This window comes from Chelonia mydas, chromosome 27 (genome assembly GCF_015237465.2).
Source record: "Chelonia mydas isolate rCheMyd1 chromosome 27, rCheMyd1.pri.v2, whole genome shotgun sequence".
NCBI classification, from domain to species: domain Eukaryota; kingdom Metazoa; phylum Chordata; order Testudines; family Cheloniidae; genus Chelonia; species Chelonia mydas.
In genome coordinates this window covers 14,155,430-14,172,303 of record NC_057860.1, presented here as the reverse complement: position 1 = coordinate 14,172,303, position 16,874 = coordinate 14,155,430, and the positions used below count along the sequence as shown (strand labels likewise).

General features: G+C 45.5%; 1 protein-coding gene across 5 annotated transcripts; it reads right to left on the bottom strand.

The window, feature by feature from the left end:
• Window positions 1-5,184: 5,184 nt before the first annotated feature.
• Window positions 5,185-16,655, bottom strand: LOC102931370 (2',3'-cyclic nucleotide 3' phosphodiesterase). Of its 5 annotated transcripts, none has more exons than XM_037886640.2 (4): window positions 16,106-16,655; window positions 8,610-9,279; window positions 7,792-7,931; window positions 5,185-7,078 (listed from the first exon to the last, which is right to left on the bottom strand). In XM_037886640.2, the coding sequence occupies exons 1-4, from the start codon at window positions 16,292-16,294 to the stop codon at window positions 6,626-6,628; spliced, it is 1,452 nt and encodes a 483-aa protein (XP_037742568.2). In that variant the 5' UTR covers window positions 16,295-16,655; the 3' UTR covers window positions 5,185-6,625. The 5 variants fall into 5 exon arrangements, with proteins under 5 accessions (XP_037742568.2, XP_037742569.1, XP_037742567.1 ...); XM_037886641.2 differs by having other exon boundaries at window positions 8,610-9,274; window positions 16,106-16,203; XM_037886639.2 differs by lacking the exon at window positions 16,106-16,655 and adding an exon at window positions 14,020-14,201.
• Window positions 16,656-16,874: the final 219 nt, after the last annotated feature.

Genomic DNA, 16,874 nt, shown 5'->3' with positions numbered 1-16,874 from the left:
TTGGACTTCCTCCAGGGTCCTGTTGCTGGAAACCCAGCTTGTCAGTGGGGTGAAGTGTTCATGGCTCCTTTTGGTTGGTTCCAGAGTACAGGATGGCGCCACATCAGGGTTTCTGGAGCCCCATTTTTTCTTGTAAGTAATTGAATCGTAACAGGGTTTTTATAACATCCAAGCAGCTACGTCCTGTTTGCCAGCTGCAATTTTATTTGCTGTGGCTACACGAGAATGTACACCCGGGCATTAATGTAAATGACAAATAGCAATCTTAATGTTTTCATGCTGGAGAGAAATACTCCTTCAGATTTCTGGGAGCAACTGATATGAGAGAACTCCCTATGGGGCAGCTAGAAATACGTGCTCTAAATGCTTCCACTCCAAGATGCCCCATCTTTGTTTAAGAGGATATTTAATGTGGTCTGGGGTGAATTTCTTTTCAGTTTTTTTCTTTATAATTAATTCACTTGATCATTTAATTGCAACATATGTGATTAAAACATGGTTTTGCTAGGTTTGGATTGGTTTGTTTCTACAGTCTAAAAACACCCTTTATGTTTGACGCTTTCCATAGTGCAAATCTATAATGCGGGCTGCCTGTTTCCAACTTGTGAAAAATGTCTGAAGACTGGTTACTGTGGGCGAAGGGAACTGTTGGTGGCGTTTACAGAAAGTGATGTCTGTTTTTCATGTAACACAACTGTGAGTTCTAACTGGCATTCCAAGTATTTTACAGGAACAAAGAGATTCTAAGTTATGGCAGAAACTCTGGACTGATGGTGCATAACTTTCCTCACTGCCTCTTTGTGACAGCGTATGTGATCTGTTGACGTGCTAAAGCCAGAGTTGCATGTTGTCACGCTACCCCGACCTCAGAACTGAGGCGCTTTTAGAGCCTTTCCGGACTTCTCTCACTAATACCGCCCTTTGCTGTTTACTGTGGATTTGGGGTCATAGCCTGAGATTGGCTGTGAGGGGGGTACGTCTTTGCAGAACAATTCCTTTTTCCAGATGGTAAACAGCTCGTGTAACTAGAATCCTCTCCACTGAATGGATGCTCCATCCAAGTCAAGTACCATCTGTGAAGTAGTTTTGGAGCTTTTCACAGTAGCCTTGTATCTGATGGGATTTTCAATGGCCTTGACCATAGATGTGGAGTTTGTGTCTGTAGAAAGTCACTGGATAATTGCTAGATAAGTGCTGACCAGCCCTGGCCCAAAGGGGCAGAACCGTTTTAGAGGAAGATTCTCTTGTGATTGTGTTAAACTGCAATTGCTGTAGTGTAGAGACAGTGGTTGAAAAGCTGGCTAGGAGAACAGATGGGTTGTGCATAAAAGTAAATTTAAGGATGGGTGTACTCCTTAGAGAAATCTGACGCAACTGTTTATCTAGCAGATCGGACTGGCTGACAGATTTTGTGTGTGGTATTACAGAAAACAAGGTTTACAATTAAATTATAGCATAAAATAATTTACTTTCAATTTACCTTTCCTTAATATCTTCCCTCCAGTCAAAGGCTAGGCCACTCCTTCAATTCAGTTGGCTACAGGATGGCCAGATTGCAATGCCCGGCGTGTCTCTCACAGATGGCATAGAAATGCAGGGCACTGCCGCCAACAAAAGTAAGTCCTGCTGCTACTTCTGTCGGAAATGTGACCATCTGCTTTCATGGAGGGAAGATTTAAGGGCTTAATTCCAGTTATTGCAGCCCAGTATCAGCAAAGGACGTTCAAAAACCAGCGTTTAAACTGAGCCAGCACTGAGAAACGTTTTAGAAGAATGAGACCCCCACAGCCTTTCTTCTTCCCCCTTACACCAGTGTAACTTGATGGACTTAACCTTGTGACTCTGGCGTAAGTGAGAGCAGAATAAGGTGCTAGAATCTTATCAGCTCCCTTCGGTTAAATGTTTTGGGGCATAAAAATTGGTCTGAATTTTGAAACTTGCTTTGGTTCTTATGGTTCTCTTGCAAATCCAAGTTTACATGACATCACTTCGGTGGGACGTTCTGGATTCACAAATGTATCATCTGGCATTTTATTCACAGCTGCAGTTTGGAAGCGTCTCAGATTCTATTAGCAGAGTAGAGAGACATTTCTTGCATTTTGTCGACATTCTTTGTTACTTAAGTGTTGGTCAACTTCCCTGCTCCCCACTTTTAAAAAAGACCATTCTTTCGGGGTAAAGAGGGGACGTATACACAGCAGATATTTATATAAACTGTACATGATTGCATGATTTATGTAGTTAAATATTAATATGGTGAGTGCCAAGGCTTTTTTAAAAAGCACTATTGTGTGACTAAAAGTGAATGCGAACATACATTCACTTTGCAGAGTGCATTATAACACTAATGGATACACTGCTGTCTCAGGATTGTGGCATATGTATGTTAAAATTGCAGCCTCCCTCTTGTGTTAGCATAGTAGTTTGGACAAGTGGAACTGTTTCTTTCAGACCATGTATATCTGCCTAGATGTGTGTGGGGGGGGGGGTTTAAAACATTGCATTCACACTTTACAGTTACTGAGCAGGACTGATTTTATCGATGGTATTTCATAAGTAGCCAACAGGGAGCCTTGATGCCATTTGTCTGATGGCTACATCTGTTCTCGTGTCTTCCCTCTGGCTTGTTAGGAGCTACAGGATGTAGGAATTTTCCACTGTAAGTAGCAGGTCTCTTATCCTGACAGTGTGTTCAAGCTTTCTGTCTGTGGTGGAGGACAAAGCTGATGTGGGCAGTAATTCCTGTAACATGCAGAGTGGGGAAATAGATTAATTAGACCTTATTTAGAGCTGCACTCTTCCTCTTCTGACTCGCCTGTGGAATACAGGCTTTATTTTCCATGGGAGGAGACTGACACTCAAAGGTCCTACTCTTAATGAAACACGGGTGTCTTATTTTCTGAAGTCGGTCTCGACAACGGTAAATTACTAACCGTGTATTTGTGACACAACAGGAAGAGCCTTAATCTGCTTTTATTCTGAAAAGTGACTAGAAATGCCTCCCTGCAGTTCCCTGCGTAGGGACCCTCCCTTACTTCCGGAGCAGCCTGGCTTATTTCTACAAGTAAGCAGCGGCTTTTCCCTTAGCCTGGAATCTGGAACTTGAGTGGCTTTTAAATCACCACTCCGCATTCTGCTACTGGAACCTAATTAACAATCCTCTGGAGTGGGCATGAGCCCAAACAGAACCTTTCTTTCCTTCAGCTGCAGGCAGTGACTGTGGTAGGAAAAGGAATAAAGAGTTATTCCTCTGAAGTCAGCAGATATGACGAAATACACTGAGAGCTGAGTTAAGTGAGTGGCATGGTCACTTGAGATCAGGGACCTTAAGAGACAAACTACAGAGACGTATCTGCTTTTTAAAAGCCCAACCACGAACGTACCTACTGGTATAAAGTCCAACTAACCTCAGTTATTCTAAAAAACATTTTGTTGAAATAAGAGACCTGTTAAGCGTTTTACTTTCCCTGTAGTGCTCTTGTGCTGTCCCTCCTTGTGACCAGAACACAAAGTGTCTGAGCTGCAGTTGGGTTCGTCTCAGGTGATCAAGCCCAAGTCCATTCAAAATGAAAGCAGGAGACGCTCCATGTGGTGTTTGGAGATGCTTGTGTGTGTAATGTCCACGGTCTAAAGGCAGGCTACATTTAGACGGGCAAACCCAGGTATATTCCTTCTTCCCCTTTCTCAGCACTGGCTTTACTTCCAAGAATAACAGGTCTATTGGCAGCACCTCCTGCAAGAGGTGATATTAGTGTTGGGTTCAAATCCTGTTCAGGTATAGACACAACCTGAACTCCAGAAAATGAGTTTTAAAGAACATTAAGCTGCTTCGAGCCCCCTCTTTCCGTGGGCTGACTATGCTGTGTAAGGGGTAGTGCTCTTTATCAGTACGCTTGGAGTTTGGCTCCAAGGATGGATTTTTATTGGAGCTACAGGCTTTAACTGTTTTGTAAATAATTGCATTAGTGAATTTGCAAAGACTTTGGGGGCAACATAATTAAGACCTTCCTGAACCAATGTAAGTGCCTAGAGCACTTTGGCATCCAGCTAGAATGAGGATTGAGAGCCACTTTGCTGTGGTTTCTTTCCAGTGATCAGTGTTTAACCAAACTGGTCTTTATTGTAAAGAGAACTAGAGACAATAGTGGATACGCTGATGTGAAGCCACTCAGAGAGGACATTAGCCCCCATGCTGTAGTATTTAACTGAATTTAAGGAATAGATTCTGTATGTTTACCTCAGTGTAAAGATTTAACCTTTCCATTGAGAGGAAAGGTTATTGCATGAAGCAATCTGTATTCTACATAGCTTTCCTAAACGCCCAACCCTCTTCAAGGCAGGCTTCATACTGGTATAAACACTGTCCCTCTGTGGGCCCTTTACCTTTCTAGGATGTGAAGGGTAAAAAATGTGAATATTTGTTGTTTACTTCATTAGGCATAATTCATATGATGTGTTTATATGCAGAATCTCAATCAGACTGAAGCAAAACCATATGCAATTGGTTTATTATAAACTGTATATGATGTACAAACTAATAAACACTTAAATGATGAGTGTGTGACTGTTCTTGACCAGGCAAACAGCCAGGCTCTCCAGCTACCCCATGTTTTAAAGTTGGGCACCCTGTTTTGAGAACTTCCTGTCAAGGGTTTTCAGCATACAAACTGGGAGGAAAACTTGGGGGGTAGATGCCATTAAGGAAAAGGCATGTTCCCCAAAATGGCTATAAAGATGTACATAAATTGGGCCTGCTCTAGCTGAATGGTCACCTTTTATTCTGGGCTTCCCCTGTGGAGCACACTGGAGCTCTTGTCAGGCTATGGTTGAGTTTCTCTGCTGAAGTGAAGGGAAACAGTGCGCCTCGCTCAGAAGTGGAGTAAAGTGAACTGCTGTCAGTGTTCTCACTTTGAGAGCAGGAGGGCGGTGTTTATTGCTTTCACCAATCAAACTGCAGAATTTTATATTCCACCAGGTGAGCCCTAAAGCTTCCCTCAGTTTTGTTTTAGATGTTCAGAGAAGGGAACCAAAAGAAACTCCTCCCACATGAATTTGGGTTTTGCAAGCTTGCTTCGTAAGTGACCCTGCCCACACCCAGCTGCTGAACACAGTTAAGATTGTGGTGTCATGGCGACAGATCCTTTACTGCTGTGAACCTTGCATGTGCATGTCAGACACAGTAAACACACATTAATACTGGATTTATTTTAATACACTTTACAGTTCATGGGACATTGAGCCATAACATGAGTTTAAACTGCTTGGTCTGACCTGATTAGTTCAGCCAAATGTTACAGGAAGGTAATGACAGCAAATATCCGATCAGTAGGCAAGCAGCATCTCACTATGTTCACATGAGCAGAAATAAGTTTCAACTATAATTAAAAAGTGTAATAACTAAAATGTTTGAATGTTAGACAACCAGCTGGAAAAATGTAGATTTCAGCAGGTTAAGTTAGGCATAAATTACAATGCCACCATTATTTACTTCCTAAGTAACATGTTAGCTTCATGTACTTCCATGCTAATCTTAACATTCAAAAGAATTAGACTTTGAATCCAAAGCAGGAAAACCTATTTTGCATGAAGTACAATTTAGTACTTCGGACAGGATTTTAGTGTATTGGATCAGGAGTTAGAGATGGAAAAGACCTATTCGTTAATCTATTCCATCCCCCTGCCAGGGCAGGATTGTTCCCTACAATATACACACAGTAGAGCTTTGTCCAGTCTCCATTTAGATGTCTCATGTGATGGTGGCGCCTGCCATTTTCACTAGAAGACCGAGCAGATCTCACTTCTAGGAAGTTTTTCCTGATATTTAAATTCTCCTTTTCATGATCTTACCCAGAGTAGTTCCATTTAATAGAGCTTCAATTTTAAACTGGAATTAGATCCTTCTCCCACCCACCAATGCACTTCTCCTTTCTCTCACACCCACGGAAGTCTTCAAAGCAGTCTGGTAGCACATGAAGTTAGGGTAGGCCACACACTGCTAGCCATGGGGATGCAATAGTTTGACCCTTCCGAATGAAGATTCTTGTACTCCCCATAGTACATACCTAATCCTAGTGGTTTTAGTCATCCGCTACCAAGGGCAGGATGTTCCATCAGCCTGTGGGGGACTGTACCACCTTAAAACTGGGTTGAACTTTCAGCTTCAACTCACTTGGCTTCACAGAATGAAAAGTAGCTAAAAACTTTGGTCCACCACTGTCTAAATCAGTTATTATGGTCACATCTTCGAACAATTGAGGTTCATAGGGAAATTACAAAACGTGAACTATCAGGAATGATCTCTGAGAAACAAAACAAGGAGTGAGACCTCTCTACAAATATCTATCATTTTAAAAAGTCATTCAGCACTTCAGTTATTTAAAAGATCCTATTTGGTCTACATAATTATCAGAAATGGTTGTTTTTAGCCACTTTGTTTTCCTTTACAGTCAGGTCACCGATTTTCTTCCTGAGGGCCAATACATTGTCCCAGGAGAGACACTTCATACTAGAGTTTGCAAAAGGGCTACTTTAGTACATGTAGAACTTTCTTTTTACAACTTTATAAAGGTTACCCAAGTTATGGTCTTAAAAAAAACCCCCCAAAAACACTGCACAGCTGGAGCACTTAGATGATAGTGCAGGGATTAAAGGCAGAGCCTCGCTTGTTACTGCCCTGAGTAGGCACGAGCTTTCCCTTGCCGTAGTAACCTGAGAAAATAGCCTTCACTTCGATCTTTTTAGAAAGTAGGAGCATCCACATGCCATTGCCAAAGTACTGCAGTTTCCCTCCACCAACTTCCTCAATTTCATCACCTTTGTTCCCTGCCTTTTCCAGCTTGACAAACTCCAGCAAGTCAATTCCAGTCTGGACCGGTTCTATGCCACTGGCACATCCAAGGGTAACGTGAGCCCGGCTGCCTTTGGGCAGGTTGTCTGTAGGCAATATCTTGTCCACGTCTCCCGGCCACAGCAGCAGTTCTTGCTCACTCAGTTCCACGCGAGCACCCGCCGTTTTTGTCGTGAGGAACAGCGCAGAGATAGTCAAGGTAAAGGCTTTTCCATAGGAAGCCTTCACAACCTAAGGGGAGAGAGGACCAAACGATTTGAATCCAGAATAGGACTTTGACTGACTCTAAATGTGACATTAACCTTGCCCTGCCAAGCCCCTTCAAAGGTTTACGCATCCAGATCTACTACTTTGATCTCCTTTGAGGAATTCTCACACATTCCATGTATATGCTACGAAGTGTACCATGAACAGCCGCTCTCCTCAACAATCTTAGGGTCTTTCACTGGCCTTCTCCAGCACTCAGTATGGTATGAAAACAACATCACGGTTACAGGTCACTCCCCCTTTTGGTCATCTTAATTTATGTATTTTAATTGGAATCTCAGGCTGATCAGATCTGGTACAAAAGATGGAAGTGACAATACCTTAACTCATGATCACTCAAAACCAAGCCATGAGAGAAGAACTCTAGTACTTACACGAAAAACCCCACAAGAAACAGCAGTTAGTCTGGAGATGAAAACTTCCTCGGTGCATTTCCCTGTCAATGTTGTTTCTCAGTCCTGAGGAGTAACAGTCTTACTATTTCTCTACTAACCAGGCTGTCAAGTGAGCCAACTTCACAAGTCCTGTTGTGAGGGGGACATCTGCAGCTGTGCTAAGGTTTAGAAAGCTGCATGGCCACATCAAATCTACCCGGGTAAAAGGTTGGCATAACACACAGCTTGAACACATGTTTTTGAAAGAAGAAAAAAACAAAAAAACAAACCCAAGACACTAACTTCTTGTTGTGCATATTCATCAGCTCCCATAGCCTTTCCAAAGTCAGTAAATTTTGTAGTACAGTGCAATACGCCGGGTGGCCTTTTCGCAAAGTAGCTGGTCAGGTCCAATTTTACTTTGGGATCTTCGGCAGGAAGAACTGCAAGTGTAGACAAGCAATATTACTACTGACAAATTAATATTCATATTCCCCTGCAAATACTCATTTAAGAGGTATACTTAAGGTTTAATTTTATTTAGAGCCGAGAGTGCTAGACAGCAGGAGAAAATGAAGTGTTCTTTATCCATACAACTAGTATAGTCCAGCAATGCAAGCTTCCTTGCACTGCTAGCTAGTTTGCCTAGGCCTTGATATTGCAGGGATCGCTTTAGGGGCAACATGCTGTTTCGGTCTATTTTTATTCGGTCCTTGGCCTCTCTCCTCCAACTTACTTCACATAGAGCATCACAGAAAGCAGGTGGGAATGGCTTGGTTATTTCCAGTCTAGGCTGGATTCAACCCTGTGGGCTGCAGGCTCAAGGTTCTATATCCCATTGCAAATCCCCTAAACATCATGTTTCAAAAACTTCTTAAATTTAAAAGAAGCAGTAGGTTGTGCTTCCCTACATAAAAATGATTTAAAGCTGCTTCTGCTTTTTGGACAAAACGCCTTGTTCTGATCAGTGTCTTTAAATATAACTTGTGGAGAATTTAGACTGAACTGGAAGTGTTACTTTGGAAGCTGAGTGGGCAAGTTTGTTCCCTGTGTTGTCTACTAAGCGGTAACCTTCCCTCTGGTTAGTAGAATAAAAAGCTTGGTAACATTTATATACGTACAGTACTTCGACTCCTTTTTGAATACTTTAAGACTTCCAAGCTCATCTAAAAAGGCTTGCCCAGTCTTCCTCAAGTTCTCAGAACTCTTTTTGCTCAAAAACCATCCATAATACAAAGGTAGGAAATCCTTCTCCAAGCTTGGTTTCATCTTCTTCAAATCTTCCACAGACAGTTTCCACTGATTCTTATCCTTAAGCTGCAAGCAATCCATCTTCCAAGGTGTTTTGGGCTCAACAAAGAGGACTTTATACTGGTATCTGTCAGCAATATCAAAGAGTTGGTCTAGCCGTTCCCGTTCATGGTGAGTATCATCCACAACAACAACACTGATGTCTCGCTTGCAATAGTCAACTAAATCCTCATCCAACTTTGAATAATCTTCAGGAATGGAGCTTCTTATTGCAGGTATAAATTTATACGTATCTGCCGAAATGATCTTGCAGGCATCCTTATACTGGTCTTGAATAGCCTGGGCAAGAGTGGATTTCCCACTGCCAGGCAGGCCTCTTATGATAAAAAGGGTTTTAGATTCTTTGACTGTAGAAATGGTAGTGTCGTCGTCAAAGAATGGAAACTGCAGATTTTCAGGCCTCTCTTTCGATGACTGAGTAGACATTTTTCTAAATATTTTAGGCAGGAATGTATGGCTCTTCCGGGTAAAGCCTCTGTTCTGAAAGTTTAAAAAAGTTAATTTGTATGATTTTTTTGCTGTAACAATCCAAACAGATACCATCTTTCTGACACCAAACAATGTATCACTGTTCGAGTTCTTACTAGACAGAAGCAATTTTTTTGCTATTCACATGTGTTAAATGGTCCATTGATAGTTTTAAATGACACTATTCTCTCATAAGTCTGTGCCACCATTATCAGTATTAAACCTCATCCTACAGTGCTCTGAACACCACAAATTTGCCCTTAAATGTTTCTGCTGGCTCCCCTCCTAATGGGTCAAAGTGACCTTTTTAGTCTGAATTTAGAAGAAAATTAAAATGTAAAGGGTAGGCCAGCCCTGCCTGCTCATTTCTCTGTGGATTATGCCTTTTACTAGCTAGATGCTCACACCTGTTTCCAAACTGGCTTGTGCAGGGTTATACCATTGCAAACTCCATGCTTATACAGAGTGTTTACCCTCCTTGAATTCTAACATACCAGACACCAGTTTATGGGTCAAACTCAATTCAGTCCATATGAAAATAAAAAGCTGTAAGGTTACCATATTTAAACTTTTATTCAAAGACACTGCTCACAGAAACTTAAATATAGCCTGAACAGGAGAAGTGAAAGCTCATGCTACTGTGACAGCTGTTGATGTTGGGAAGATTCAATTAAAGAACAAAAACTAAAACGCAGAGACTACAAAAAGTTTGATTTGCTTTTAAGTCTGATATTTTACAGCAGTGGTTCTCAGACTTTTATACTGGTGACCCCTTTCACAGAGCAAGCCTCTGAGTGCAACCCCCGCCCTATACATTAAAAACACTTTTTTTTATATTTAACACTATTATAAATGCTGGAGGTGAAAGAGGGTTTTGGGGTGGAGGTTGACAGCTCGTGACTGCCCCCCCCCCGTGTAATAACCTCACAACCCCCAGTTTGAGAACCCCCGTTTTACAGGTATTTTCCCAGTTGCGTGTAAGAGACCCCTTAGAGAGAAGTCTGCGTACTTACTGCTGCACATCATGCCAAAAAGACCCTTTCCTCTTGGATGCTGTGCTGAAGGGCCCCCCTGGAAATGAGGTAAGATCTTTATTGACAACTAACTGCTGCAGGGTAGAATCATTTTGTGTTGCTGTACTTGTGGCAAAGACATTTAAAAGCCCCACAAGTGGCATTATGTGGGGCTGAAGGGAAACCAAAACTAGTGAAATCGCTTGGATTCTACAGAAACAGGTGCTTCTGGAAAAGTGTAAGAGGCAGCTGTTTGCATGATTCTGCCTGTCAGAGTTTTTTGCACTGCAAGCAGGATTCACAATGGGATGTGGTTACTCTGGAAAGAAATTAGATTAGGATCTTTCCATGCAGGAGTAATTCAAAGTACATCAGAATTAAACACTGGCCTTTGTGAAATGGTAGGACATTTTGGGGTGGGACTTGGTCCTGCAGTGATGTATTATCACAAACTTGGCATTATGACATCACACAAGTTTCTTTGACAATATACTGTGGAATCCCTATAGTACCAAGTAGAAGCTGGAATTTGAAGGAAAAGCGTATTTTAAAGACACACATTTTCATTAGTACTAGCAGGGACAAAGATTTTTGTAAACATTAAATAGCCTCTTAATTTTCGTCTTGGGCATATTCTGGCCACTGAGATTGGTTAACCTGGTATGGAGCAACAGCTTGGTTTACCAGTGGTGGTTTCACTACAACTAATAGTAGAAACAAGGGTGGAGACAAAATGCTAGAGAAGTGACGCTGCTGACTCAAAGCTTGGATCATCTTGTACTATTCAAGTATTTATTTGGTCTGTGGCAGAGGGAAAGTGCTTGATTCTGCTCACCAGTAGTCATGGGGTAAAGTCAGTGGAGGTATGTCTGTGGAAACTAACATTTTGCTTGTATCATTCTCTCCACCCTTCTTATGTGGTTTTCATCGCTTTTAAGCAATTTGGGACAAGGGCTGTGTCTTCCTTTATGTCCAAGAAGTGCCTAGCATGTTTGTGAGTGGTACTAAAAACTATTTCCCCATGCTAATTTTCCCCCTACTGTTACTCACACCTTCTTGTCAACTGTTTGAAATGGGCCACCCTAATTATCACTAGGAAAGGTTTTTTTTCTCCTGCTGATAATAGCTCACCTTAATTGATTAGAATTGGTATGGCAACACCCATTTTTTATGTTTGTGTGTGTGTGTGTGTGTGTCTATCTTCCTACTGTATTTTCCACTGCATGCATCTGATGAAGTGGGTTTTAGTCCCCGAAAGCTTATGCCAAATAAATTTGTTAATCTCTGAGATGCCACAAGTCCTCCTCGTTCTTTTTACTAAAATATAAATCCCTTTAAAATTGAACTGAAGCTACAAAAAGTAGGATGATGAACTCAAAATGTAGTCCTGTAACTGACCATTGTGTACTATTGGCACATTTTATGCAGAGTGCTTACCAGAGAAAGTAGCTCATTTATATTAAAAAGTGGCCTTGGGCCTTGTTTGGAAGAATGGTACGATCCACCCGGAATTCTCTTGGGAGCTTGGCAGAGCTAATATTCCCTCTTGGTAAGCACATGGTACTTTTTACTCATTACAGAGGTACTTAGTGTCTCATTTCATCTCCTGGACTCTTTGTCCACATGGAAGTGGTCTGAATGGGAACTGTAAAAACTTGTTTCTACATCTAACTGTTGGATCAGATTTGACTTGACAGGGTCCACTTAACCTCAACAAGTATGCAGGTAATAAGTGAGACAGTCAGATTGCGTAAGAGCTACAACCACAAGGGAGCATCTGAGTGCGGCCTGCATCTAGTATTTGGATGGGGACTGGTTTGCAGTCAAACTATTTTGATGAAACCAGCTGTTGGTGACCAGCAGTAACGGAGGCATTTTTTTTAAAATGCAAACAACAGAACAATAATAGAAAACCCCCTCAGCACCCATTGTTTATCAGCCAGCTTTAAATAATAAGCTCTTTAATGAAACCAGGCCACATACAAAATGGACAGACAATGGTACCACACAAATAAGTCTTAAAGGAGCAGTTGGCCAGTTTCTGATTAAACAATCTATTCAATTCAACACCAGCTCTGTCATTTCTCCCCTTCCCCCCAATTGTCCCTACAAAGCTCCTATTTGTATGGAAACAAGTATTTGGTCTCCTTTCCAGGAAAGAGGATGAATTTTAAGTGGCACTGGTAAGATTTGCAACAGTGTTTTACTCCCTGCTAAGAAGGGCGGGGTGGGGGTGAGGGGATAAAGCAGTTAGCAGTTTTCTATTGGACATGACTAGTGAGGTTTTTTCTAGAGGGCACTGGCACTGCGGTTAGGAGGAGAACCTCTAAGCACTGGTGGCCCAACAAAGGATTTAGAAAAATGAGTGGCATTAAGACGTCGGTTAAACCTTGCCACTCACATCACCTCACTTGGCATTCCACCCTCTGCTGTTGTTTTTAAGTAGTTTGCGATAGAGACCGTGACTTTTTTCCATCTGTAATGCATACAATACATCTTGGGAACTATACAAAGACTAAATTCCAGTGCAATCTGTGGAGTGGGTTTGGAGCTATGTTAGAGAGTCTAGGCTCTCTTATTATTCTTAATCACAATACCCATTTCTGCAGCTGGCAGAAAGTTGCCTGTCTGTTCAAAGAGGGGTGGTTCCAGGAAGTGAGATTTGAACTTCCATTTATAGTCTCATTGGACAGGTGGCCTGTGCAGGAAACTTGCTCGGGTTTATTTTCCCCAGCACTCCTAACCCCAACTAACGTTTCAAACACTCCACACTGCGACAGACAGACATTGCCTATAGCACAAACATAGGGAGACAAAACAGTTCAGATTAGCACAGACCAGTAACATGCTTGATGGAGTTCCTAGGATGCGTTTCTTTAATTTCTGCTACTCGCTGCAAGGGGGATTGTAGTGGTTTACAATGGCTCCAAGGGAGAAACATCCCCTCTCTTGGTCGTTTAGTGAGCCAGTCCTTTCACAGTCTCGTTAAAATACTTCTGAAGATCCGAGTTTTTCTCTTTTCACTGTAGTATGCTATACCAAGTATCAGCTACTTAAAATGTCAGTCAGCACCCTTTCAAAGTTACATCATTCTGACCCTGTGTAGTAATATCTATATTTTGCTTGTTTCTCAAACAGGAAATGTGAATATTTCCAAAAAGTTCATTTAACGTGTAACAGGCTGCCACCTCTTTCCTTGCCTGCACCCACAGAGTTTGTATTTAAGTGAGAATACAAGTCCTCTCATCCTGACTAATGGGAACATGCACCTTTAGTACAGAGCACATCTTGATAAAACAGCAGGAAATCTTTTTTTTCGGGGGAGAAGGTTCTAAGCTAGACTGGCACTGTCAAATGTCGCACTCATCCTACAAGTGGCTCTGTCTGAGCAGACCTTTCCATGCCAGCTGAACCCTGGGGGAGTTTAACTGCAGGATCATGGCCAATATCTGTTGCAGATTGTCCGTCCTATTCCCCCCATCCCTCTAACAGCACTCCCCAGTCCCCTCCCCAAGCATCTGAAGACATGAGTTTGGAAATTCTGTCACCAGTTACACACAGCTACAGCACAGTTTTGATTGCAAATTATGGAGCAGATCCTCCTTCACAGTCTCTTTAAAACTTTTTCCTCCCTGCATCACTACCAGCCATTGTGCAATGCATTTCAGCAACATTTAACCCCTCACTCACTCAACACATAGAAGGTTCACAGAGCTCCAAATAAAAGAGGAGACCTTACGTTGTCAGGGGAGCGCCAGCAGGCTCTCTCTGCCTCCAAGATGAAGGCTGTGACGATCTTAACGTGACTGTTTAGCATACAGTTTGGCACTTTACAAAGATAGCGACCTGCTTGGAGCAGGGGCTGCATTAACCTGGCTTAGACGGTCGCTACACAGCTCAGAATTTGTAGACGCTGCTGATAAAGACAAAAGGAAACGAAACCTCCCAGGGACTCTGCATCTCTCATACAGGCGGATGTCTGGGTGGGTTTTATTTTCTTCCTGTATTTACAGACATCCGATGTGGTATGTCCTCGCCGTGGGGGCTGGCTCTAACTCTTACGTTTTAAAAGCTCTCCTGCAGGCATAGCAAGCATTCAGGCTGGACCGTGCATGGATCCCCCTGAATTTCCACAGCCTGCGAGCCCTGCCTGGGGTCACCAAAGCCAGGGTGTCCAGATGTCCTGATTTTTATAGGAACAATTCCGACATCGGGGCTTTGTCTTACACAAGTGCGTATTGCCCTATGACCCTGTCCTGATTCTTCACACTTTCTACCTGGTCAAAACACACCCCCACCCCACTGTATGCAATGGATGGGACAGTCCAGAAACTAGCGCTCCACGGGGGACTGGCTGAAACCCCCGTCTGCTCCTAGGAAAGGGCTGCCCCCCAGCTAGGAGGGTTGTGGGGGGGAGTTTACCCCATTGCTACCCGCAGACACTACACCAGCCTTGCAGAAGGTCCATAACGTGCCAGCCCAAGCAAGAAGCCCCGGGGCTGGGGAAGGCACTGTGGGGGGTGCTCTGCTCAGCCCCCCTGAGCCGGGGGGGGTCCCATTCACCAGCAAAACACTTCACACACGCACACCCCCACTGTGATCCCTGTATCCCCACAGCATATGGCCCCCTGAACCTGATCCTATAGCCCCCCACATAACCCCCCTTACCACCCCCTAACCCCCCTTGCCCCTCTCAGTCCCCTCAGTCACCTACCCCCTACAGTCCCCATACCTCTCCAGGCACCTACCCCCCATGGTGCCCCTTACCTCCCCTATAGCCCCTCACAGCCCCCACAGCCCCCTACCCCCTCCAGTCCCCATATCTCCCTACAGCGCCCCTTACCCCCTACAGCCCCTCATAACCCCCTCAGACACCGACCCCCTACAGCCCCCCCTTACTCCTCTTATAGCCCCCCATAGCCCCCTTACTCCCCTATAGCCCCCATGACCCCCACAGCCCCCCCTTACTCCTCTTATAGCCCCCCATGACCCCCCACAGCCCCCCTTACTCCTCTTATAGCCCCCCACAGCCCCCTTATTCCCGCTATAGCCCCCATGACCCCCACAGCCCCCCTTACTCCTCTTATAGCCCCCCACGACCCCCACAGCCCCCCCTTACTCCTCTTATAGCCCCCCAAGACACCCCACAGCCCCCTTACTCCCGCTATAGCCCCCATGACACCCCACAGCCCCCTTACTCCCGCTATAGCCCCCATGACCCCCCACAGCCCCCTTACCGCCCCTATAACCCCCATGACCCCCACAGCCCCCCTTACTCCTCTTATAGCCCCCCACGACCCCCCACAGCCCCCCTTACTCCTCTTATAGCCCCCCACGACCCCCCACAGCCCCCTTATTCCCGCTATAGCCCCCATGACCCCCACAGCCCCCCCTTACTCCTCTTATAGCCCCCCACAACCCCCACAGCCCCCCCTTACTCCTCTTATAGCCCCCCACAACCCCCACAGCCCCCCCTTACTCCCGCTATAGCCCCCATGACCCCCCACAGCCCCCTTACCGCCCCTATAACCCCCATGACCCCTTCAGACACCGACCCCCTACTGCCCCACAACCCCCCATAGTCCCCTACAACCCCCTTACTCCCCCTACAGCCCCCCTTACCGCCTCTATAGCCCCCCTCGACCCCCCACAGCCCCCCCCTTACTCCCCGCAGCCACCGACCCCCTACAGCCCCCCCTTACTCCCCGCAGCCACCGACCCCCCACAGCCCCCCCTTACTCCCCTCAGACACCGACCCCCTACAGCCCCCCCTTACGCCTCTTCTAGCCCCCACAGGCCCCGCCGCGCGGCCCGAGCCCGCTCACCATGGCGAGGGCGGCGCCTCCAGGGGCTGCGGCTGCCGAGCGGAGGGGACGCGGCTCTGTCAGGGGCCCGCCCGCCGCGATTTTCATAGCCCCGCCGCGATGGGCGGGCGGGCGGGCGGGAGGCGCCCAATGCGCACGCGCCGGCCAAAGGCCTGAGGGCCAGCAGCCCCTAGCGGCCAAGCCGGGCATTGCAGGCCCCCAGAACCAGCCACAGGCCCCCCCCCCGCAGGCTTGCAAGCTGAGCTCTGACCAGCGGTGACACCAGCACCCTGCCCCCGCCAACCCGGCCTGCTGGTGTGAGCGCTCGCACTCACACGCCTGCTCCTTCACGCACACCCGCTAGGCCTGTGCAGCCCCATCCCCACTTTGGACCTGCTGGAGCACGGGGCCGGGCTTGCCGCGCCTGAGCTGCCTTGCGCAATGAGCTGGTTAACAGGGTTGCCCTTTAAAGGAGCAGCCGTAGAGCTGGCTGGGCAACGCTTCTGAGCACAGCGGAACGGGGCAGGGTCCGGAGCGGTTTCAGGCTCCCAGCAAAGTCAGGCAGCCATCCGTTACAGGGGGCGGATTTTTTTTGGCACCCTGAACAGCGAACACTTTATAACCATGAGCCTATGGCGAACAATGGAGAGGTCTGCCTGCAGCGCCAGGCTCGTCCTATGGCACACAGCCAGACTGCCCTAAAAGGCGCGGACCCATGCCTGGCTCTGCAATCGCAATGCTCCCAGCTCCCACAGAGAAGGCACAGCCGGGGCAGCTCCCTCCCGCCCTG

What these genes read in the sequence shown, in the direction of transcription:
- LOC102931370 (XM_037886640.2), bottom strand. Translation starts at nt 16,294, where the DNA reads ATGCCCGGCTTGGCCGCTAGGGGCTGCTGGCCCTCAGGCCTTTGGCCG. An exon ending in CAAAAAGGAGTCGAAGTACT is followed by an intron (nt 7,932 to 8,609) that starts GTACGTATATAA and finishes CTACACTTGCAG; the next exon opens with TTCTTCCTGCCGAAGATCCC. An exon ending in ATGAATATGCACAACAAGAA is followed by an intron (nt 7,079 to 7,791) that starts GTTAGTGTCTTG and finishes CTCTCCCCTTAG; the next exon opens with GTTGTGAAGGCTTCCTATGG.